General features: G+C 49.9%; 1 protein-coding gene and 1 long non-coding RNA gene across 2 annotated transcripts; one reads left to right on the top strand and one right to left on the bottom strand.

Moving 5' to 3' along the window:
- Nucleotides 1-638: 638 nt before the first annotated feature.
- On the bottom strand, nucleotides 639-8,216 carry LOC136560680 (ovocalyxin-32-like). The gene is made up of 6 exons (XM_066556652.1): nucleotides 7,950-8,216; nucleotides 4,047-4,109; nucleotides 3,083-3,257; nucleotides 2,312-2,448; nucleotides 1,626-1,688; nucleotides 639-1,211 (listed from the first exon to the last, which is right to left on the bottom strand). The coding sequence occupies exons 1-6, from the start codon at nucleotides 8,175-8,177 to the stop codon at nucleotides 1,053-1,055; spliced, it is 825 nt and encodes a 274-aa protein (XP_066412749.1). The 5' UTR covers nucleotides 8,178-8,216; the 3' UTR covers nucleotides 639-1,052.
- Nucleotides 8,217-10,098: 1,882 nt separating this feature from the next.
- Nucleotides 10,099-14,228, top strand: LOC136560466 (uncharacterized). The gene is made up of 3 exons (XR_010784167.1): nucleotides 10,099-10,161; nucleotides 11,452-11,571; nucleotides 14,170-14,228. It is a non-coding gene; the product is annotated as an uncharacterized lncRNA (long non-coding RNA).
- The last annotated feature ends 8,509 nt before the right edge of the window (nucleotides 14,229-22,737 follow it).

The raw sequence follows: 22,737 nt of genomic DNA, 5'->3' as shown, positions 1-22,737 counted from the left end.
CTTCCTGATTTCACACTTCTGATGATGAAAAATGTTTTCTCCCAGCAGGAAAGAAAACACCAGGAGGGTATGGAATGCTGCTTCCCTGAGTTTATTGGGGGCTGAGGGGAAAAGCTTCAGTCAGGAAATCAGACTTAGTTGTGTAAAATGCTGGAATCTGGGAAGCTGACATCACCCACCTGAAAACATCCAGGGCAAGCTGTTGTGTGAAATCCTTGAACTGTTCCCAATTACAGCTCCAGGATTGTGAAAACCACCCCAAGTATGACAGAACAGCCACCCCAGAGCCTCTGTTCCTCAGGAACGTGGTGTTCTTGGGAAGGATTTCATTTATCCCGCCACAGACCTGGCTGGTGGGGGAAAAGGGTGACTTTGGGACAGTTTGGGACATTGCAGTGAGCAGAGGTGGGACAGTGATGGAGCTGCTGGGAGCCCAGCTGGAGAATTCAGTGGCCCAAACAAAGCTGTGACTTTGTGGTGGGACAGGACATGGCAGGAATGTCACAGGAGCTGTCCCAAGCATGGGGATGAATCCCCCAGGAGCCTCCTGGCTCTGCAGGTCTGCTTTGATTGGAGGTGACAGAGAAGGTGGAAATTTGGGCTCCAACAGCAGCAGAAAGAAAACCCAGCCTCGACCCTGAGTGATGGCATTTGGTTTATTGGAGATGTGAGTTAAAAATCAGCATGATTCTAGCCCAAAACATGGCAAAAGATTAGTAGGCAAATCTCTCAGTGACAGACTAACACTTTGCTCGTGATTTGTATCCAAATATATTAATTTTGTTTACAAACTGTTAAGTAACAGTTAATTAGTGACATCAAATCAACTGCTGTATGTTCATCTGTGTATATATGGAGTAGCAGAGGGTTCAGGCAGAGCTGCAGAACTTGAATCTCGCCGTTGAAGAAGTGACAGGAGCGGATTTTGGCACAGAACAATCAGTGAAACCACTCCCAGTCTCTGCCTTGCACGGAAGGACCATCCCAGCTCCAGGTCTGTCAGCACACGGATTTGCTGACTGCATCCATATCCACAAAAGTGAGGATTTCACTTAAAAACTGGCTCCCTTTTCAGCTGAAGGCCCAGCAGCTGATCCAGACTCTGCCCCAGATCCCTGCTCTGCACCGTGGCCCTCGGGAGCACAGAAATGTTTCACCTTCAGGGGCTGCCCGGGGAGCCACGTCAGGCGCATGTGGCAGGAAATGATTTCCTGGAGAGGGATTTAAACACAGATCTGATCATCCCGGGGCAGCTCCTCAGCCCCATCCCGGGGCAGCTCCTCAGCCCCATCCCGGGGCAGCTCCTCAGCCCCATCCTGGCCCAGCTCAGCCCCATCCTGGCCCAGCTCAGCCCCATCCTGGCCCAGCTCAGCCCCATCCTGGCCCAGCTCAGCCCCATCCTGGCCCAGCTCAGCCCCATCCCGGCCCAGCTCAGCCCCATCCCGGGGCAGCTCCTCAGCCCCATCCCGGCCCAGCTCAGCCCCATCCCGGTGCAGCTCAGCCCCATCCCGGCCCAGCTCAGCCCCATCCCGGTGCAGCTCAGCCCCATCCCGGCCCAGCTCAGCCCCATCCCGGGGCAGCTCAGCCCCTGCTGCAGGAGGGGCTGTTCACGTGCACTTCCTTACCTGGGTTGGCATTTCATGCAGGAGCACCGTGTAGTCAAACTCAATAAAATCGTCTTTCCTGATCTGGGCAGGTGTAGAAAAAGGGAAGAATTATTAGGAACACAGCTTAATATTGTTAAAATCCAATGTCTGCTGTGATTTACTGGAGCTCGGGGAAGGAGGTGAGCAGGGCCCCGTGGCTGTGGTTGCTGGCTGCAGTCAGATGGGTTTTGATTGTGGAAAGATGGAATTAGGAGCCCTTCCTGCATGGAATGTTTGAGGACACCAAGAGCTGTGTGGCTCTGCAGCCTGTCTGCACTGAAACCAGGTGCTAATTAATTGAATTTAACCCTCAATTACATCTGAGAATTGCATGAACCTTCCCTCCACAGAGATGCTGAATAGCTGAGGAGCCAAAGCCGGGTGCTGCCCGTGGATCCCAGCTGGCTGAGGGCTCTGGAAGTGCTCTGGATGTGCTGCAGCCTTGGAGCTGCTGCCCAGAATGGGTGTGAGCAGGGGGCAGAGGCTCAGGGACTGCAGCCCCTGCAGAGCCTCCCCTGCAGATCCAGTCAGGACAATTTTCCCAGCAAAACCTGGGGAAGTGCTCGTGCAGAGGTGGAGCTGCTGGTGAGGAGCAGGCCCTGGGATCTGGGGAAACGCCCTCAGAGGGGGCTCTGTGCTGCCCCCGGCCCCCCTGCCCCACTCACCCACTGCCTCACAGACTTCACTTGGGCCAGGAAGTATCCCAAGGTCTCCGTGGACTTTTCCCACATGATGGAGCTGCTGCCAGCCACAGCCAGAGCCCACACTGGCTCCAGGGCAGGCTCAATGTTGCCATAGCTGTCTGCAAGGCAAGGAGAAAGAGAAAATAATATTAATTCTGGCTGGGCAGCAGAAGAATGATGAACCTCAGAGCAGTTTTGCCTGGCACAGCAGCATTCCTGCATGGGGCTCCTCCCTCTGATGTGTCACAGGGAGGGGGGTGATGCTGAACCTGCAGTCCCAGGGGAGTATGAAGTGTGGCACAGCTGACACTGCCAAGAGAGGGATCCCCATGATGAGGTGAGAAACCCAAAAATGCACAGTAATGGGAGTCCTTACCCAGCTGGGAGAAAAGATGGGATTTTTCCAGGATGGAAAATTGTGTTGGTCATCCTCAGTGAGTTTCCAACCACAGCTGGGGAGGTGTGTGGGTTTGGGCACTTGTTATTCCTGGAGGACAATCTGCATTGATTGGACTTGGAAATGGTGTGGAGCTGCTTTTAAACCCAAACCACCCTCACAGGATGGGGCTGAGTGCCAGTGGTAAATCCAGAGGGGCTCTGTTCTCCCAAAAACCCCTGGGCAGGTGGGAGTGCTCTGACAGCAGGAGGGGCTGGGGGTGCTGCTGTCAGCAATGTGTCTCCTTTTCAAATGCTGCTGTCCTTCATGCCCTTTGAGATAAAGTGAAATACAGGTGCATATTGGGAGGAATATACCTGGAATGTTGTTTGCAGTTATTGGCTTGCTTTGGTGCCTGATCCTTTGGTAAAATGTGTTGTCCTCCTCCTGGATTTCCTTCTGGTCTTTGGTGGGGGAGCACTTGATGCTGACAACAGGACGAGACTTTTTCTTTGGGAAGAGCACTGTAGCCAGGCAGTTCCCAGCTTCTTCCTGTCAAGGGAGAGTTTAAGAGTGTTCTTTTAATCAAGATTTTATCTACCAGCAACTCACTCTTTGTATGAAGCTGTTCAGGGATTAGGAAAGTGTCAAGGAGGATTTTATTTGTCTTTTTTCCAGGAACGAGGTTAAAACCACAAGGCTAAAGGGATTTAACAGAAGGTTTTAATTAATGCTTGTCCTGCTTTCAGGACATGACAACGCTCTAAGTCATCCTGGAAATATGTTTGTGAGAGCTCAAAAAACAACATTAATTGATAACAGGGACTTTCATTGTGCCAGCCTTGAAACAAAAATAATCTAAGGCTTCACAGTAAGTTCTGAAAATCATTTGAATTCCACAAAGTGTGTGTGAAGGAAGAGAGCAGTAAAATGCTGCTGACAGCTGGGGCAGAGTGAATGGAGGGGGGTGGAATTGGAAAGACCATGGAGCTGTCAACTCCTGATTCCCATTCTGGGGTGTGGACAGCAGGAAAATGGGGACCTGAGAGGGGGAATGGGGAGCACAGAAGGGGAACAGGGCCCACACTGTCACACTGTCACCCAGCTTGGGCCACTGCACAGTTCCACTCAGGCCTTTGGTTGCCTCAATGACTTGAGCAAGAATTCCCTTTGGGATTGAGGCCTGGTGATCACTCAGGTGAGCCCTGGGGCAAAGACAGGCAGGGAGGAGCAGCAAGGCCTTTCCATGGTGGCAGATCCATTTGGGACACACATGGCCCTGTTTTGCAGCTGCTGGGGTGGATTTGATGCCCAGGCTGAGGAGGAAGAGCAGGAACTCACCCCAGTCCTGTAGTCCTCAGTGCTGAATTGCAGGTAATACTTGTGGCCAGACTCTGGGATGTTCTGGAAGAGAGAAGATGGGGCCAGCAGTGGAATTAAAACCTTATGTGCTGCAAGGAGCTCTGAGGAGGGAAGGTCCTTCTGAAATTCCCTGGTTTGGAGTGCAGCATCACTGATTTTTAGTCCTTCTTGGTGTTGAAGTCCAATTCTAGCTGTTGGCAGGACCCAAAGCAAACCTTTGTGTGTTATTTATCTGACCCTGAGCCTCCCTGTTCCCAGCACTTTTCCCAGGAAATGTCCAATGGTACCAGGTGAGTGGAGTTTCATACCCACAGCAGATCCTCAGCTCAGCACCTGCCTGTGGTACCTGCAGAGAGCTGGGAAATGCAGGTAAACCATTGCTTCAGTCTCTCTGTTTTATTAAAATCTCCTCCTGGAGCTTTAGGATGAGGCAAGTCCAGTGTGAAGCCAAATCTCACCATGAAGGAGGTGCAGGAAACAGAGAGGATGAGCTCAGACTTTCTGATAATTTCTTCTCTGCATCCTCCTTCTCCCCTTCTGCCCTCTTTGTGTATGGCCTCAAGCACTGTCCTGGAAGTCACAGTGGGACCTGGGCAGAGTAGTGAAAGGGACTTTGTGAAATGCAGGGTCACCAAAGAAGGAGTGATTGCAGTGGAATTAGGTTTGGAAGGGTCTCACCTCGTGCAATAACCACATTTAAGTCCAAGGTTCTGACTGCTGTAAAGCCACCCAAGAGGTGTTATTGCTATGGTTTGTAACACCCCTAACCTGGTGAAATCTGGGGATTTTTACAGTGACCCAGGATTGCTCCTGTGTACCATCAGTCCTGCGGGTGAGAGAAGCTGCACTAGTCAGCAGGACCTTTCTAAAAGAGCACAGAATTCTCTGTTTCTGGGGGTTTTGAAGCAGGGATTCCCTCCTGATTTGCAACAACTCCCCCACAGTACTGCTAGTAGCTACTACCACCCTACTACTGCTGCCTAGACAGCTTTCAAATGATGCTACACAGCTAGAACAAATATTGAGTCTGGTGTGAACACCTGAGGCTTCCTGAGCTCGCCAGGGAGAGGGGAGAAACTCCATTGGGTACAAAATAATTGTACAGAAGTGTTTGCAGTCCCGAAGGAAAACTTTTATTTCCACCATTTTCCCCCACTCCCATCCCCAAATGCTGTTACCCAATGCCAGAGTGTGGGCTGAGCAGAGCTCGGGGGTGTCTGGCAACCCCCAGGGAAGCGGCCAAAGATAAAAGTGTCCAAAAGAGAAGAAAACAAGTGAGTAATTCATTTTTCCACTCAATATCTGGGTCACGGGATTCTTTTACATCTGGGCTCCAAATTACTGCAACTTTCCTGACAGATCTTTAGTCCTGGGAAGGCCAAAACAGCAATTTCAGAGCAGCTTCACTGCAGGTCCCCGAGGAATCAGTTTGCAATCAGTTTGCACTTCCTTCTGTCCCCCTCTGTTTCCCCACAGGATTTTCCCCCGGGATCAGTTTTTGCCTGGATCACTGAGCTGGGAAAAGGAGTCAGAGCTGCCCCTGCCGTGGGCTCTGCCTTTCCCAGCCAGCGTGGGCTCTGACTGCTGGACATTGGTGGAACATTTCTAATTCATTGCTGGTACCAGGGAGCAGAGCTGTGGTGCTGCTGCTGTGTCCAGCTGAGGCTGTCAAATGTCCACCTGGGTGTTTGAAAACTGGATTTTCTAGTCCAGTATAAGCAAATGTTGCATGAGGTCACCTTTGCCTTTCCTCCTCACCTCCCTACTCCTGAATCAGGATTTCAGATTGGGACAGGGCACTGCTCCCAAAAGCTTCCCTTTAAATTCTGGCATCTTCATCTGGCACAAACTAATGCTTCATTATCAAAAGTCTGTTTTAAACAACAACTCCAGGAGCTGCTGTTTCCTAGAAGATCCTCAGTCAAGAAAAACTAAGGGACAACAAAAACCATCTGCATCCACCAGCAAGGTAAGGATTATTCCAGGTTTGGCATTTTGTTGCCAGGAAAGGAGGTCTCATTCTACCTGAACTTGGAAGATCTTTCCCATCTAAGGGAGTTCCCAGTCCTGTTTCCAATTACCAGTTTCACCAGCTCGTGGGCTAATAAAGTTAGTATTAAATTACAGTGCTCATTATTAAATTCCACTAAAAATTATCCTGATTTTATGAGATCCAGTAATAGAGTAACCAATAGGAAATTAGCCCACTTTCAAAAATAATTAAAAACCAGACAAACCTAAAAAATACCCAAATCCCAATATTTTTGCCCCTTGCCTTCACATAATACAGCCAATTCCTTGCAGGAAATGCTTTTCATTTTTTTCCAGGGGAGGACAGGAAAGAAGGAAGTGCCCACTTTTCGTGCATTTCTCCTCTTGTTTTCACAGAGTATGCAAAAAAACCAAAAAAAAAATGGGGGAGGAAATAAACTGCAGAGAGTGGTTCCAGGGAGCTCCTACAGCACCCAGCACTGAGGAAATAAGGAGCAATTTCTTCTCCATAATGAGCCAGTTATTTTCCTTCCTGTATGAGGAGACAGGTGGCTGATAGGGGGTGGAAAAACCCCTTTCCCTCCCCACAAATATTCACTTATTCTTCAGCCAGGCACATGTGTTTATATAAGGAAATATTTACATGTAGACATATGCAAAGTGCCCAGGAAATACAGAAGGAGCATGTATCCTTTTGGAGAGTATAAAATAACAGAGAATTCCTGTCATAGGTGTTTGTAGCAATTTCACAGGAAAACTTCAATATCCCAGGAGCACTTCCATGCTCAGCACCCAATAATCTCTACTACACAAGGGCTGCATTAATTCATGCATCCCAGATATTCCTGCTTGGTTTGGAATATCTTTTTTGAATATCTTTTTGAAAGGGGAGATTTAACACTACACCTTCTTACTCAGTTTTAGGAGCTACACAGGACAAGTGGTGGAAGATCTTCAGATCCTGGAAAGGATCCAGTGGAATCCAGTGCTGCCTTTGGCACCTCACACTGGGAACCCAGAACAAGCAGCCCTTGCTCTCAGGAGCTGCCCAGCAGAATCCAGGATCCAGAATTTATTTTTCTGGGAACCCAGAACAAGCAGCCCTTGCTCTCAGGAGCTGCCCAGCAGCAGGAGCACAGGGCTGAATTTAAATCCCATCCCTCGGCTCTCCAGGAAGGTGATGCATTCCTTCCAGGATCTACAGCCCGGGACAAACATTCCCCAGAAGTTTTCGCCTGATCCTGTACTTTCAGAAACTGAATAAGCTGTAAAAATCCCCCAGACCTGGAGGAGGAGAAGGGCTGCACCCCAGTACCACCTTGAGCATCCCCGGTAAGCTCCCCATGACAGGAAGGCTCTGTCCCCGTAGCTGCTCCTCTCTGGGACTCCTGTCCCGTTCTGCCACCTCAATTCCACGTGATTTTTGAAAAATTACAGTGTATTTTCTGGTGGGAACTGCATTGTCTTTAGATGAAGCTCGTGGTATGAGGGAGGGACTGCGGGACAGCAGCTCCTGAGGAGAGCCGGGGTCCCACGAGGGACGAGGCTGTGGGACAGCAGTCCCTGAGGAGAACCAGGTGTCCCTGAGGGAAAGGGAGAGGGGACAGCGGTCCCTGAGGACAGCCAGGAGTCCCTGAGGAAGGAACAGATGGACAGATGTCCCTGAGGACAGCCAGGAGTCCCTGAGGAAGGGGAGATGGACAGCGGTCCCCTTGGGGACCCGGCTGTCCCCGAGGATGGGGCAGCGGCTCCTGAGGGACGCGGGAAGGCGCCTGGTGCCGTGCCGTGGGAACGCGCTAATCTCAGTTACATACACCAGTACTAATGTAATAATTACTGTTAATTGCACTTTCCCAGCGCCCCTTTACACCCCGCCGGCTCCCCGCTTACCTTCAGCGTAGCCTTGCGGACCTGCCCGAGCGCCCTGAGCCCGCCGAGGGATCCCGCCTGGAAGTTGCGGTACTGCAGGGCCACCCGCGCCGCCGCCGCGGCCGAGCGGCTGCCGGGCTCCAGCTGCTGCACGGCGAGGCTGCCCCGGGGCAAGGCGAGCGCGAGGAGCAGCAGCAGCAGGGCGGGCGGTGAGGCGCGGAGCCCCGGCAGGGCGCGGAGCCCCGGCATGGTGCGGGCAGCGGCGGGCACTGGGGCGGGCTCGGCCCCGCTCCCGTACTAATAGCGGGGCCCGGCCCGCTGCTCCCGCCCGCCCTCCGCCCGCTGCCAGCGCCCGCCGGAGGGCCCGGCCCGGTGGCGACTCCCCTTCCCTCAGCCCTCCCACCCCGGAGCCCCGCGGGCTGGGGGGAGCGGGGGGCTGAGGGGAGCCGGGGAGCGTTCTGGGGATACGGAGGTTGAAGATGCAGGGGGGCTTGAGGACAGGGACCGGGATATTGAGGGGAGCCAGGGGGGGTTTGAGGAGAGGGACCGGGATATTGAGGGGAGCCAGGGGGGGTTTGAGGGTGTCTGAGGTTTCTGAAGGGAGCCGGGTGAATTTGAGGGGTGTCAGGTGCTGAGGAGAGCCAGGGGGGGTTTGAGGGGGTCTGAGGCTTCCTAGAGGAGCCAGGGGAATTTGAGGGGTGTCAGTACGGAGGGGAGCCTGGGGCACTTGATGGGGACCAGGGATTCTGTGAGGAACCAGGAGGATTTGAGGAGGACTGAGGACTTGGGGGGCAGCCAGGGGGACCAGGGGTTTAGGGGAGCCAGAGGAGCTTGAGGGGGACCAGGGGTTCTGGGGGGTCAGAGGGATTTGAGGGGTCCTAAGGGAAGTCAGGGGGAATCAGGGGTTCTGAGAGGAGGTGAAGGGGGACTCGGGGTGCTCAAGGAGGGCTGGGAGCCAGGGGGGACCTGAAAGGATTTCAGTTCCTGCTGGAACTGGAGCAGGACCAGGGGTTCTGAGAGGAGCCAGGGACACTGAGGGTCACAGGATTTGTCTGAAGGGAGCCTGCAGCTCAAGCCAGATGTGCAATCCTGACACAGATCAGAGCACACACAGGTAATGGTTGGAAAAACACACTTAGCTACTTCTCAGCATTACCACAACTCAACGTCTTCCAAAAGTCCAGAGCCTTGCTCAGACCATGGCACGCTTTGCCTGGGACACAGCTGAAATATTCCAAATACAATGCACAAGAAGCATCCATCTCTGGGATAAATCTCACTTAGTGAAGTGTTTGGAACCAGTATAGTCATGTCTTGGTAACATGAAGAAAATCAACAGAGAGAGCAGCCAGATTCCCTTAAAATGATGTTTGGGACACAAGTGGGCTTGTTGCCTTGCTCCTCCTGGAAGCATCTCCTTTGGAGAGACTGAATGCGGTAAAATGTAAAAGGCTGCAGCACTTCCTGTGTTAAAAAAGCTGCTTTTTAATGACCTGCTCTATTACCATCCCAGCAGAGTGGGGTTTGTATGTGCAGCTGGGAATCTATTTTTGTGCTCTGCATGAGTATCGGGGCAGGTTTCTGGGCTGGGACCTCAGAGAAGTAAATCAAAACTAAATCCAAACTCTGCTTAAGAACTCAAACTGTCTCCTGTGGAGCTTAAAGTCTCTTTTTATTACTGGAATGCTTTTTCACAGAACTGGAAGTTTAGTATTTCTGAGGCTTTCCTAAGTGAGGGGAAAGAGTTATTACAGTAAAGGTATAATATCACTCTTTATTACAGTTTTTTATATCACCCAGCTAACTCTCCTGAATTTGTTGATTAGGATTTTCCCTCCTGAAATAGGTTCTGTAATTAACAGTTTGTATCTTTTCATGCCAGGCTGGAGGGGGCTTGGAACAACCTGGTCTAGTGGAAGGTGTCCCTGCCTGGTGCCAAGGCTAGCTGAAGGACGGTTTTTTCCTTATTGGGACATATGCCATGTTTGTCTCCAACATTTTTCTGGAAGAAACCAACATTTTCTCGTTTATCCTCGCAGTGGCGGCAGCGCCGATGCCCCTGTCAGATGGAGTCCCGAGGCCGGCTGCCCTCCCTGGCCCCGGGAGGGGCCGGGCAGTGCCAGCCGTGTCCTGCTGTGCCCTTCCTGCAGCGCGCTGCGTGCGGGGCGAGCGCCGAGGCTGCCGTGGGAGCGCAGGAAGCGCCGCTCCGGGGAAAGGCGAGCGGGGATGGCCGGTGAGGAACCTTCGGCGCAGGGCGGGGTGGGAGCGGCTCCTCCTGCTCACGCTGCCCAGGGAAGGAGCTGAACCCGCCCTGCGCAGGGGTTTCACACTCACAGCTGCGCTGCCTTCCGTGGCGGGGGAGTTTCTTAAACAGAGCTAGAAGCCTCTAAATGCGGCTTGTCCCGAGAAGCCTGCCAGGCTCAGAGGCGAGCCCTGGGCCGCTGCCCCCATCCCTGACTCTGGATGCACTTCCTTTCCCCTCGCCTTCTCCTCCTTTTCCTGCGGTCCCAGTGACAGGGCAGTTTCCTTCCTGCCGAGGGCAGCCCGGGGACTGTGAGTAACCCAGAGGCAGCGTGACAAGGGCGCGGAGCCCCTGTGACAGAGCAGGGACAATCCCAGGGCAGTTTCCTGCGCTGCCGCAGAGATCACGCTGCCCTAATCTGCCGTTCATCTGAATTTACAAAACAATTTGACTTGGGAAAAACAAAAGTTCATGTGCTGAACAGGTCCAGGTCAAGGCTGGGGCATGTTTGTAAATGTGTACAAGCACAAGGTTTTGTGCTTCCACAACATTTAGGGAATGCATTTCCTTTTAAGTTCTGAGGGTTTTGGACCCTTAAAAGCTGGAAGTGCGTCCTCCGAGAGCCAAGGTTGCTTCAGGCTCTTTGGTGAGGGTGAAATGAAGCTCTGCCGTGTGTCAGAGCTGAACCAGAGGAGCTGAGGTGAATTACCTGACCTGGGGGGATGCATCCCCTGCTGGAGTGAGTCCCGAGGATGATCAGAGGCACAGAGCAGCTCTGCTGGGAGGAAGGGCTGGAGAGTTGGGATTGCTCAGCCTGGAGAAGCTTTGGGGTGACCTCACCGTGGTCTAATCTGAAGGGGCTACAAGAAGGATGGAGTGGGACTATTTCCAAGGGATGGAGGGACAAGACACAGGGAATGGCTCCCACTGGCAGAGGGCAGGGCTGGATGGGAGAGTGGGAAGGAATTCCTGGCTAGGAGGGTGGGCAGGCCCTGGATCCCTGGCAGTGCCCAGGGCCAGGCTGGACACTGGGGCTGGGAGCACCTGGGACAGTGGGAGGTGTCCCTGCCATGGCTGGATGGGCTTTAAGGTCCTTCCAACCCAAACCGTTCCATGATTCTGTGTATTCTGATGACTTAGAATGTGGTGCAGGGAGGTTTTGTCCTTTACAGTATTTTCTCCTCTCATCCCACATCATTTGCTGCAGCCCCACGGAGGATGGAGCTGGTGCCAGCTCCACTTCAGAGCCTCTCTCCCTGTCCCCTTCTCCATCCCCTGCAGGAACCAGGACCTTCTGGGAAGCTCCCAAGGTTTGCATCACACTTCTGCCACAGTGACTTGGACCCTTTGGAACTGGAAGCGAGGCTTGGTTCAGGCAGTGGCTCTAAAAGGCATTCTGAGGTTTGCATTTTCCTTTTTCATACATCCAGTGCTTGTTTAGTGCCAATTATTCCTAATTAGTTTCATATTTGGAGGCGATTTCTATATCCCCTGTATACACCAGGCCTCAGGGGCTCACAATCATTACCAGCTGACTGTAATTTAATACAGTGAATTTGGACAAAACTCACTTTATTTGGTTGTGCAACTTTTCCAGTTTTAACTTCACCATCTTGTTGTAGTTATGAACAAGTTCTTTTACTTGATTTTAACTGATTTGGGATTTATTCTCAATAATTAATCCCAAGAATTTATTTCTAATTACTCTCCGAATATTTTGCTAGCTAAATCAAGAATTGCTCACCTTTTAATGCATTGCTGGACTGACCTTACCTATAGGAATAAAATATGGGTATTGATTTAGTGAGGCTCATTTTTTCCAGGAAAATTTGGGTTTGAAGGCTTCTGATTATTTTAAAATCATGGATAGGATTTTTTTAAAAAGAAATATTTGTATTTTGTGTCAGCAGCAGTTCTGTCACTCCAGGCCCTTGCAAATTGTCTCTGTCCATCTTTCCTGTAGCTCCTTTCAGGTACTGGAAGGCCATAATTAGGTGACCCCAGCACTTGACTTTTAGGGGACAATATTTAAGTCATCCAGCAAGGTCTGGTAAGGCCTTCTGGCCAAAAGCAATTGATGCTGTTTGCATTATTTTGTGTATTTTTATGTTGGGTTTAAAATGTGTGCCAAGGTGCTGCACGTTTGAAATGGCAGCAGGAGGTTTGTGAGCTCTCTTAGCTGCTGTTCCCACTTTTCCAGTGAATTATCCATCAGCACTTGTGCTGCTGTTGCTTGGAGGCCCCTCCAGGCTGAAGGTTGATGGTGTGAAGTCACCTTTAGTGCCCCATTTCATTCAGTTTGGTGTTTTTACTGTCTCAGAGCAATATTTCTGCAGTGTCAGACATCCCCACACAGAAAAATCCCCTTGTGAACCCAGTGAAACAGAGAAGCACAGAAACTCCAAGCACGTCAGCATTTACAGGATCCTCTTTTACTGCACTTCCCCAAATGTTGTTTTGCAAGGAAATTGGAATAAATCTGCCATGACCTTGGGCAGGAAAGTGAGAGGACGTGGATTATAAACAGGGAGTCAATCATGGCAGATGATCACTGTGATACTGATGTTGGAGAGAGGCACAGAACATTGGCAAACCTCTTTGGGATGATTGCCTTTGAATCCTGGAGCTGCTATGGAACAGAGAAACCTTTCCAGACAAACAAATCCCTTCCATGCCCAGTGAGCTGCCATCACCCAGAGCCAGGAATAAACATGGGCAGTAAATAATAATCCCTGTTAATAACCTGAAATCACCGTGTTGCCTTGTGAAACTGTAACAAAAGCGTGTGGGATCGTGCTCAGGCCTGTTTAAAAACAAACAGTAATTAAAGCAGCCCTTTGGAGCTGAGCTGCTGAGGGGAATATTTGCTTTCTGGAGTGCTTGCTGGCTGTCACAGGGGAGCTCAGCTGGGAGGTTTGGTTGTTGGACAGCTCTTGCAGCACTTCTGCCTCTCCAGGGATGTTTGGGCAGATCCCTAAACGATGGGAATCTGAAATGAAGCCTGCAGCACTGTTCAGGTGGAACTCCTGGCAGATGATGGATGTGGAGGCACAACCCCTCACCCCACAAAACTTGAACTTGTTTGGGGCTGACATTTACTTACCTGATAGCAATAAAAATCCCCTTGTAATGCTGACTTTTTGACACTGATTCTGTAAAGATTCAGTGCACATCCCTGTGAAAGGGTTGCAAGAGCACAATAACTTGGGAGGTGTTTGGTTGCACAATGTTTGGAGAAGGCATTAAATATTTGCACAGCAGGGGGGTGATGCCTCAGGGATGTTTGAAATAAGGTGAGGACAGCAGAGGGATTCTCACCAAAATTCCCCAGCTTTGTCTCAGCAGCCGCCCCTCTCTGCAAGGTGACAGTGGCCCCTCAGAGAGGAAGGGATTTTCCATGTCCTGCTCACTGGGTCCCCTCTCTGTCCCCTCTCTGTGCCCTGTGCCAGGAGCTGGGGATGCTGAGCCCTGAGGTTCCTTTCATCAAAACCCAGAAGGGCCAGAAACCCCTGTGGGGACAGCCCTGCACTGTCACCGCTCTGGGCACACCCCAAAGGCAATCCCAACATTATTGATTTCATAATTGTCAACATCTCTTAGACAAAATAAACCACAAAAATATTCCTCATTGAGACCTTCCTTGAGTGGCTGGGGATGTTATTTAGAGTGGAAAACAGGTAGAATTTATTGTTCATTCTGTTAGAAGAAGAATTTGTGTTGCAGGGAGATTTTTTAACCTAAATGAGGCATTTATCTTCACATACAAATTTTGTACTCAGGTTTTTTAAAGGTTTGCTCAAAGTTAAACACTTGCAGCCTGTATTTATGTCAGTAACTACATAAATTACTCATGGAATTATTGGAATTATTCATTGAACTTGATAATGTTGGAGATCTTTTCCAGCCTTAATGATTCTGGGATTCTATTAGCCAATTTTCAGCTCACCCTATAAAGTGTGTGATGACAGTTTGCAGGTTTTTAATTTTACTCTTCTGCAGGATTTCCAGTAACCAGGTGACTGAAGCAGAGTGAGCCCCCTGCCAGCAGGAAAGGCAGGTTAGTCTTCAGGAATCCCCACAATTATTTCACAGAACAAATCAAAATCCACATTGTGATTTGTCTGTATTGCAAAGTTCTTATTTGGTTATTGCAGGCACCACTCCTGGGACTTAAAAATCAACCAGGATTGCATTTTAGACTGAGTATTAGATGGACATGGAATTAAAACATCAGAGCAGCTATGTCCAGTTCTTTAAGTAATTAATGTACATAAAATCTCATTTGCATACTGATGCATGGTTTGGTTTCTCTCATCTCACATTGATCAGTGAATTACCTCACAATGATCTCATTTTCTTGGTTGTGATTAGCAATAACTCCTCCTTTGTTCTTTTCTGCATCACTGTGTGTTCCCAGAACTTCTGAGAAAAGGATCTTTTTCCCCTGGATTAGTCACGGTGTTTGGACAAACATGGCCTTGTTTCCTCAAGAAATGTATCAGCACCACTGTGTTTATTTCTCCACAGCCTTAACCAGCAGGAGGATGGGGCAGTCCAACTGAACATTTGGATGTAAAAACCTGGTGAAAGATCAGCTTTTCCAAAGCTCAGTGTGGGCAGTGTGGTGCTTTTCATGAGTGTTGGGGTGCCTGGCCAGTGTTGATCCTGCACAGACTCCAAGGGTAGGGTGAGAGCTGTGAGCTCAGTGTGCCTTGGATCCATCCAGCAGCTGCCCAAAGGGCTTGCAGACATGCCAGGCTCCAGAGCAGCTTGTGGAGAGCAGCAGAGGGGCACAGCCATTCCAGCAGCTTCATTGCCCTGGGAGGCACTCCAAGGACAAAGCTCTTCCACTCTGATCCCTGGGAGAGGCAGGGAGTTGGTGACATCTGGCAGAGCTCCCCCACCCCATCCACAGCCCCATCCCAGAGATGGAGTGACCAGGGCTGTGCTCACCGTTCCCTGTGCTCCTCTGAGGAATGCACCAGAAATGCTGCCTTGGGCACTCCTGTTTGGTGGTTTTCCCACACAGTGAGAGTTTTAGGAGAGACAGCAAATGAAATTGGGAACAGTTTCATGTCTAAATGTCTATTTAATGTCTAAAAGGTGGTTCTGGCTTGGAAAATGGGCCCTTGGTACCTTCAAATGTTCACAGAATCATGGAATTCCAGACTGGATGGGTTGGAAGGGGCCTTGAATCTCTCATTCCCAGCCCCTGCCATGGGCAGGGACATCTCCCACTGTCCCAGGCTGCTCCAGCCTGGCCTGGGACACTTCCAGGGACCCAGGGGCAGCCACAGCTGCTCTGGAGAGTCCATCCCAGCCCCTCCCCACCCTCCCAGGGAGGGATTTGAGTTATAATATTGGGGTTTGGCTTAGAATATAAAACCATGTCCAGGATGGGTTTGTTAGCTTTTTTTTTTTTTTTTTCAAAGAAAAAAATGCCTTCAGACTTGTGGAATTTTATTCTTTCAGGTACTGGTGTTACAGAATGTTTGTATGGATGAAATGAATGAAATTATCCCAGATTAAATAACTTGCTGCCAGTTAAGAGCCTGGTGCTAGAATTTTTTATTAAATATAGATCTCTTTAAATTGGTGATATGTTCACAAACACCACAGTGCCACATCTATATAAATTATAAATAAATATATATATGTGTATTTAGTGAGAGAGATGTAACCCATGATTGAAGTGATATTGTGGCTGAATCCCTGATATCATCCACCTTTCCCTCTGAAAGGATTTTTAATTGAGTATTTAATTGTCCAAACAAATAGAGAAAGTTTAAGGGAAATTCTTAGATAAAGGAAAAAGGGAGAACTTTCCCTTTTTTCTGTGCAAGCCATTGCAGAGTTTCCCTGCAGAAAGCTCCAGCCTGTATTGACATTTTGGTTTCCTTTTTTCCCTCATCCTGGCTGCCCTTGGTTGCAGAGGAGAACAATGGGAGGGGAGTGAGTGCTGAGGGTTTTACAGCACAATCATGGGAAACGCTCCCATCAGCACAGAGCCCCTTGCCCTGCCCTGGGGGATCCTCTGGCTGTGCTCACCTCTGGCTCCAGAGCCCCTTCCCCAGGGGATTGGTGGCCATGGAAAACTCCTGGATTGCAGTGGCACCCTTGGGAGGCACAGGGACACCTCAGCAAGGCCCAGGATCCTTTCCTGCATTCAGAAGGTGCTGCTGGGGGACTTACACTGACTCTAACAGCTCCAAAGGTCAGAGATTTATTGTTAATCAATTGTTTTTCCAGCCTTCTTAAATCTAATGATCAGCTTTCCATATTTGTGGTGATGGTGGGGTTTGAGAGGCAGCAGATCCCTCATTTATACCTAAATTTGATTTAGGTTTCATTTGCCATTGCTTAGCAAGACTCTTGAAAGGGAGGGGAGTGATATTAATATTTCACATGGCTGGAGAGGAAATGCCTGGCACTCCCAGGGGAAGAGTCACAGCACCTGTGCTGAACTCACCCAGATTTTTTGGCAGGAATGATCCAATTGCTCATTGTGAATGGAACAGAAAACAATTCTGACACAAAGCAAGAGAAGCCTGGCTCAGGAGGTGCCATCGCTGCAGTCAGAGAAGGTTTCAATGAGCTGGAGGAGGTAACAGAAGTAGGTTGTGTGTTAAAAGAAATGTCGGGGGGTAGAAGGTCAATACCAAAAAATCAAACCAAATCAATTCTTCCTTCTTTTATTCTTGCTGTGTTTCCATCTTTCCATTTGCTGTGTTTCCTTTCCAAAGCAAGGAAGGGGCAGGAGTTTAGGAGAGTCTGGTTCAGGTCAGTCTTGCTGATAAAGCAATTTGGGTTTCCCTGATCAATTTATTTAATTAACTAAAAATGCAGAATTGGAGAAGCTCTTGGATAGTTGTGCATTTTTCTGCAGTTGGCTGCAGGACACTTTTCCAGACTATTGGCTGAAGTTTGGGGGTGTCCAGCCTGGAGAAGAGAAAGATCTGGGGAGATTTAATTGGGAATTCCAAGGCCTAAAGGGAGCCTGAAAGAGCTGGTGAGGGACCTTGGGCAGGGCCCTGGAGTGCCAGGACCAGGGGGGGAATGGCTTTAAACTAAAGGAGGAGAGATTGAGATGGGATCTTGGGAAGGAATTGTTCCCTTTGAGGGTGGGGAGGGGCTGGGAGGGGATTCCCAGAGCAGCTGGGGCTGCCCCTGGATCCCTGGCAGTGCCCGAGGCCAGGCTGGACACTGGGACAGTGGGAGGGGCTTTGGGGCAGGATGAGCTTTAAGGCCCTTCCATCCCAAACCATTCCATGATTCCAAGCCAAAGAGAGCCTGGGTATGGAGCCAGCAGTGTCTGGGGGCTAAAGCACCTTCCCAGCTGTTGATCTCAAAAGGAATTCCTGACATTTTATCCATTTTTTTTTCTGGCTTATTCCTTAGCTGAGAGGTGATGGGAACAACCACAGGAGCATCCCCAAGCCCTGGGAATGGGACACGTTGGGAGTGGGACACGTTGGGAATGGGACACGTTGGGAGCGGGACACGTTGGGAGCGGGACACGTTGGGAATGGGACACGTTGGGAATGGGACACGTTGGGAATGGGACACGTTGGGAGTGGGGCACTTTGGGAATGGGACACGTTGGGAATGGGACACGTTGGGAGTGGGACACGTTGGGAATGGGACACGTTGGGAATGGGACACTTTGGGAGTGGGGCACGTTGGGAATGGGACACGTTGGGAGTGGGACACGTTGGGAGTGGGACACGTTGGGAGTGGGACACGTTGGGAGTGGGACACGTTGGGAGTGGGACACGTTGGGAGTGAGACACGTTGGGAATGGGACACTTTGGGAGTGGGACACTTTGGGAATGGGACACTTTGGGAGTGGCACTTTTATACCCATTATTGGCTTTGAGGCTTATCCTGAACCAACAGAACCAACCATAAATTGTCGCTTCAGGGCCAGCATTTCGTGCCAGCTCAGAGAAATGCAGGATGGCTGTGGCAGGTATTAAACACCCTGAATAAACCCTGCAGGAGGATCCCAGGGTAACAATGCCTGCTTGCCAAATCTGTCTGCAGAGTGCACAAAGCAACCAGGAGAGCATTGCAGCAGCACAAAGGTTTCCTTGCAGATCCACCACAGGCTGCTGTGTCAGCAGAGCTGTTTGTTGGTGCTTTTCTTCCAGCCCCAAAGTGGGACTGGGCCAGGCACTGCATCCATGGGGATTGGGATGCTGTGGCTGTAGGACAGACCCCCCGCCAAGGCCTCCAGGGAGTCAATTATGCTGTTTGGAACTCATTTATTTTTCCTCATTTCCTTGAAGAAGTCTGTGGAGAGCAGTGATTCATCCAGTGCTGTGGGATGTGTTTGTTTCCCATTTCCTGGAAGCACTCGGTGTTTGGGGAAGGTTGCTGGGCCACAAGGGAGGAGCTGCTGGACACCATCCACAGCCACTCTCAGGCATTTTCTTCTGGGTGGAACTCCCTGAGAATCCCAACCCTCCAGCTTGGTGGGGAAATCACTTTTCCTCTGGGGCACACAGGGTGTGAGGCTGGCTCTGGGAAATATTCCCGGGGAAGAAAGGCTGGGAATGTGCTGACAGCAGCACTGCTCTTTCAGGTGTCAGTGTAAGAAGCTTACAAAAAGCTCCAGTTTTGCTTGGTGAGCAGAAAGTGCAGGAAAATGGGCTGGGAATGTGTGGAGCAGAAGCTGAAATGATATTGGGACAGCTCGGGCTGGAGGCAGGAATGCTCAGCAGGGAAGGAACAGGCAGCCTTAAAAGGAAAACTTGAACATGTGAATTCTGGACAAAAAAATTACACAAAGCTGATGAATTATGACCAATTTGCAGAGTGACTTTGGTGAAGTGACTTTGGAAAAGAAGGGATTGGGCTCCTGAGGATGCAGATTTGGAACCCCTGAGTGTCAGAGCTGTGATCTGAGTTTTGGGGTGGTGCCATCCCTCCTCTCCAGCAGCACCAGAGCAGGGCTCAGATGTGCTCCTCCCACCCCTTATCTCCAGTGCATCTGCTGGCTCTAATTCCCTGCAATAATCAGATTTTAAGGAGCTATAAAAGCCCTCATCAGTTGTTTCTGCTCCTTTGGTGGGGATGTAAACTCAGAGGAGCCAAGGAAAGCACCCCAGTGGTTACCAGGCTTGGGCAGGGCCCCAGGGGTGCAACGAGGGTCCTTTCCCAGCAGGCTCCATGTCAGCTGGATCCAGGGAATTCAGCTGGGGGTGCTGCAGCCAAGGCTGCCCCAAAGCTCCTATTGTTGGAGTGGAACATAAGAAGTGTGAGTTCAGGCTTTGCCAGCAAACTCAGACAAGGAAGCAAACACTCCAGCTGCAGGATGGGATGTCCTTACTTGGCCTGGCTCTCTAAAGCAGGATTTTTATCTGTTCCCTTTCCTGAGTTCAGTTTTCCCTCCCCATTTTCCATTCCCTATCACTTTCCAGAGCCTTGCCCTTGGCACTTGTTGTCAGATGTCAGATATTTGAACTTGGAGCTGTATTTTCTATGAATGCTTTGTGGTTGTGGATCTCAAATTTCCAGGAAAAAAAACAAAACAAAACAACCCAAAAGCTGTATTTGCCTTCCAGATAAGAGAGAAAAAGAAAACTTCATTTATTTTCTCTTCAATTTCTTCTAATCTGACTCCATCTCCTGGTTGCCATGCAGGGAGTGGTGGAGTCCCCATCCCTGAAGTGTTTAAAAATCCTGAGGATGCAGTTTAGTCCTGGGTTAACAGCTGGACTGATGGTCCTGGAGGCCTTTTCCAACCTTAGGGACTCTGGGATGATTCTGAAAGGACAAAGAACTTGTTGTTCAAAAGGGTTTCAGCTGCCCTGTGTGTAACCAAAGCAGATTCCACAGGAGCTGTCCATGGCCAGGTCAGCATGGTGGGATTTCCTCCCCCATGCAAGGAGAAATTGGTTTATGTGTGCAATTCAGTCACTTAAATATTGATATCATTGGGAATGTTGTTCCCACTGGAAGCAGGGAGAGGTGAAATCCCATGTGGCTCCCACATCTCTGGGATCCATTCCTTGTGCTGCTGGTAAGGGCTGGGTGGAATTCAGGATTTGCCTAAATGGAAAAGGTAAATAAATATAGAAATGAACCAAGCTGTGAGGGAAAGGTTCTCCAAGCACAGCACAATCTCCACTAAAACCATCTGAGAACTTGCTTTACTCATTTCCTTCTGCTCAAACCAGGCTATTTTCAAGGAATTCTGTTCTTTTCCTCCTTTTCAAGGACATGTGGGGCCCAGGAGCAGCTCGGACTCGGGTGGTGAAAGCACAGCCCCATTTCCCTGCCTTGAGGGAAGGAGGTGAGTCCTGGAGGTGCCCTAAGAAATGACAAATTTTCCAAGCCAGGGAAGCTGGAATGACCTTTCCTTGAAACTCTGGGCTAGGAATAGTTCCCTTCACGTTTCCTGAGTGGGATGAGCTGGCTGTGGTGCCAGGAAAGGTGAGGGGAGTGTTCCAGTTCCTCACCTGGAGCACTTGTATTTATTCACTTGTCAGTTATGGGGAACAACTCTCGTTTCCTCCTCCCAGGCCATGAATAATATTGAGGAAATTGTTTGCACTTGGAAACCACAAGGTGGGGAGGTCAGGGATATAAAAATGCAAAGAATTGTAATCTGTCAGTGAAACTGTGAAATCAAGTGTTGAGCAAGATGCTTCTAAAGGAAACAATATATTTTCAGAATTACATCACAGGGCATTTTTTTTTTTCTGTGCAGAATAATTTCTCATTCACTCTTTGAAGGAAATGAAAAAGAAAATTGCATTTCATCTCCCTCTCCAGCCCCTTACTTTAACAAATACTTAGGCAGAATTTCTTGTCCTCTAATTTGAATTATCAGCTTGTGAAATGGTTTTTTCCTCCCCTCTCCAGCTTGTTTCCAATTCTTTGCCTATAAGGAAATGATTATGCTTCCCCTTTCCCACCTTTTCTCTTTTCCTCAAAATTAGAGCTTTCTGTATTTTTTTCCCTGTGGTATCACTTTCTTGGGTTATGAAGCAAAGCCTCATACTCAGAGATAAAGTTGGATATGTAGAGATGACTCAGGATTATTGGAATAATTGTGATTTTTCACTTTTGGTTTTATTTTAAACCATCTCAACCCAATGAGAATATTTAACATAACCATGTCAACTACAGGGATAGAATTAACTTGAATTTCCTCAGATCCAAGGCCTGGGAGAGCTGGTGAGAAGGAATTCCACTGAGGGGAGGAATGAATTTGAAAGTGAGGGATCAGGTGTGTCAGCAAAGGAATTCAAGCTCGGGGAACAACAGGACCACTGAATCAAATTGTTTGCTTGGAAAGTTCTCCAGGCTGCAGCAGAGAGAAGGAAAGAAATCCAGCCCACCCCAGGCAGGTCTTGGAAAGGCTCCAGCAGAGTTCAGCCACTCGAGGGCAGAGGAAATGCCTGAGGAGGAGCTGCTGGATGTGCAGAAAAGGCTCGGCCTTGGGCAGGACTGAAGCAGGAGCCTGGCGGGAGATGTGCCTTGGAATGGAGGAACTGAGGGAGAGAACAGAGCTGAGAGGGACTGCAGGAGCCGGGAGAGAGGAGCTGGATACCTGGGGTGTCCCCCAGGGATGGTTCCTGTGTTTGCAGGGATGCCAGGGGGCACTGCCAGGGAGCAGCTCCCTCTGCCACCCATTTCCAGCACCGCCTTCTGCAGAGGACGAGGAGCCCTGGTGACAGTGAGCTCTCCTTGGCCTTCAGCCAGGGCAGGGGAGCAGAGCCCTTGGCCAGGGTGGGAACTTCCTCCATTCCCAGGGCACTGAGGCTGGGTGGCACCACCCTCCAGCCTTTGAGTCAGGATCAGAGCTTCCTCTGAAATTCCAGGGCTTGGCTATGGAGCCCTTCATGTCTCGGAACCCTTCGTGTCCTGGAACCCTTCGTGTCCTGGAACCCTTCATGTCCTGGAACCCTTCATGTCATGTCCCCAAACCTTCATGTCCTGAAACCCTTCATGTCCCGGAACCCTTCATGTCCTGGAACCCTTCATGTCCTGGAACCCTTCGTGTCCCGGAACCCTTCATGTCCCGGAACCCTTCATGTCCCCAAACCCTTCATGTCCTGGAACCCTTCATGTCCTGGAACCCTTCATGTCCCGGAACCCTTCATGTCCCAAACCCTTCATGTCCCGGAACCCTTCATGTCCTGGAACCCTTCATGTCCCCAAACCCTTCATGTCCCAAACCCTTCATGTCCCCAAACCCTTCATGTCCATCCTGCTGGAAGAAACAGGAGAGTTTTAGGAAGTGTAGATGTTTTGAGAAGGCATCTTTTCAAAGATGAACTATCCAGGAAATGCTCAGTGGCTCTCAGGAACTGTCGTTTTTCAGTACTTTCACCAAATAACCTGGGGATTTTTAGAACTTAGAACTGTTAAAGTCCACCAGGAATTTGTGTATCCTGAGGAAAACAGGCACAAAGGGAAAGTTGTGCACGAAGTCAAGTTCAAGTGTTACCCAGAAATTCAGGTACAGTCCCCACAGCCCTCTGAATTCCAGAATCACAGAATCCCAGACTGGTTTGGGTGGGAAGGGACCTTAAAATCATCTCATCCCACACCTTC

The sequence above is a fragment of the Molothrus aeneus genome, chromosome 10 (genome assembly GCF_037042795.1).
Source record: "Molothrus aeneus isolate 106 chromosome 10, BPBGC_Maene_1.0, whole genome shotgun sequence".
Classification (NCBI taxonomy): domain Eukaryota; kingdom Metazoa; phylum Chordata; class Aves; order Passeriformes; family Icteridae; genus Molothrus; species Molothrus aeneus.
Note: the sequence above shows the minus strand (reverse complement) of the source record. Positions and strands in the feature narration are given on the sequence as shown.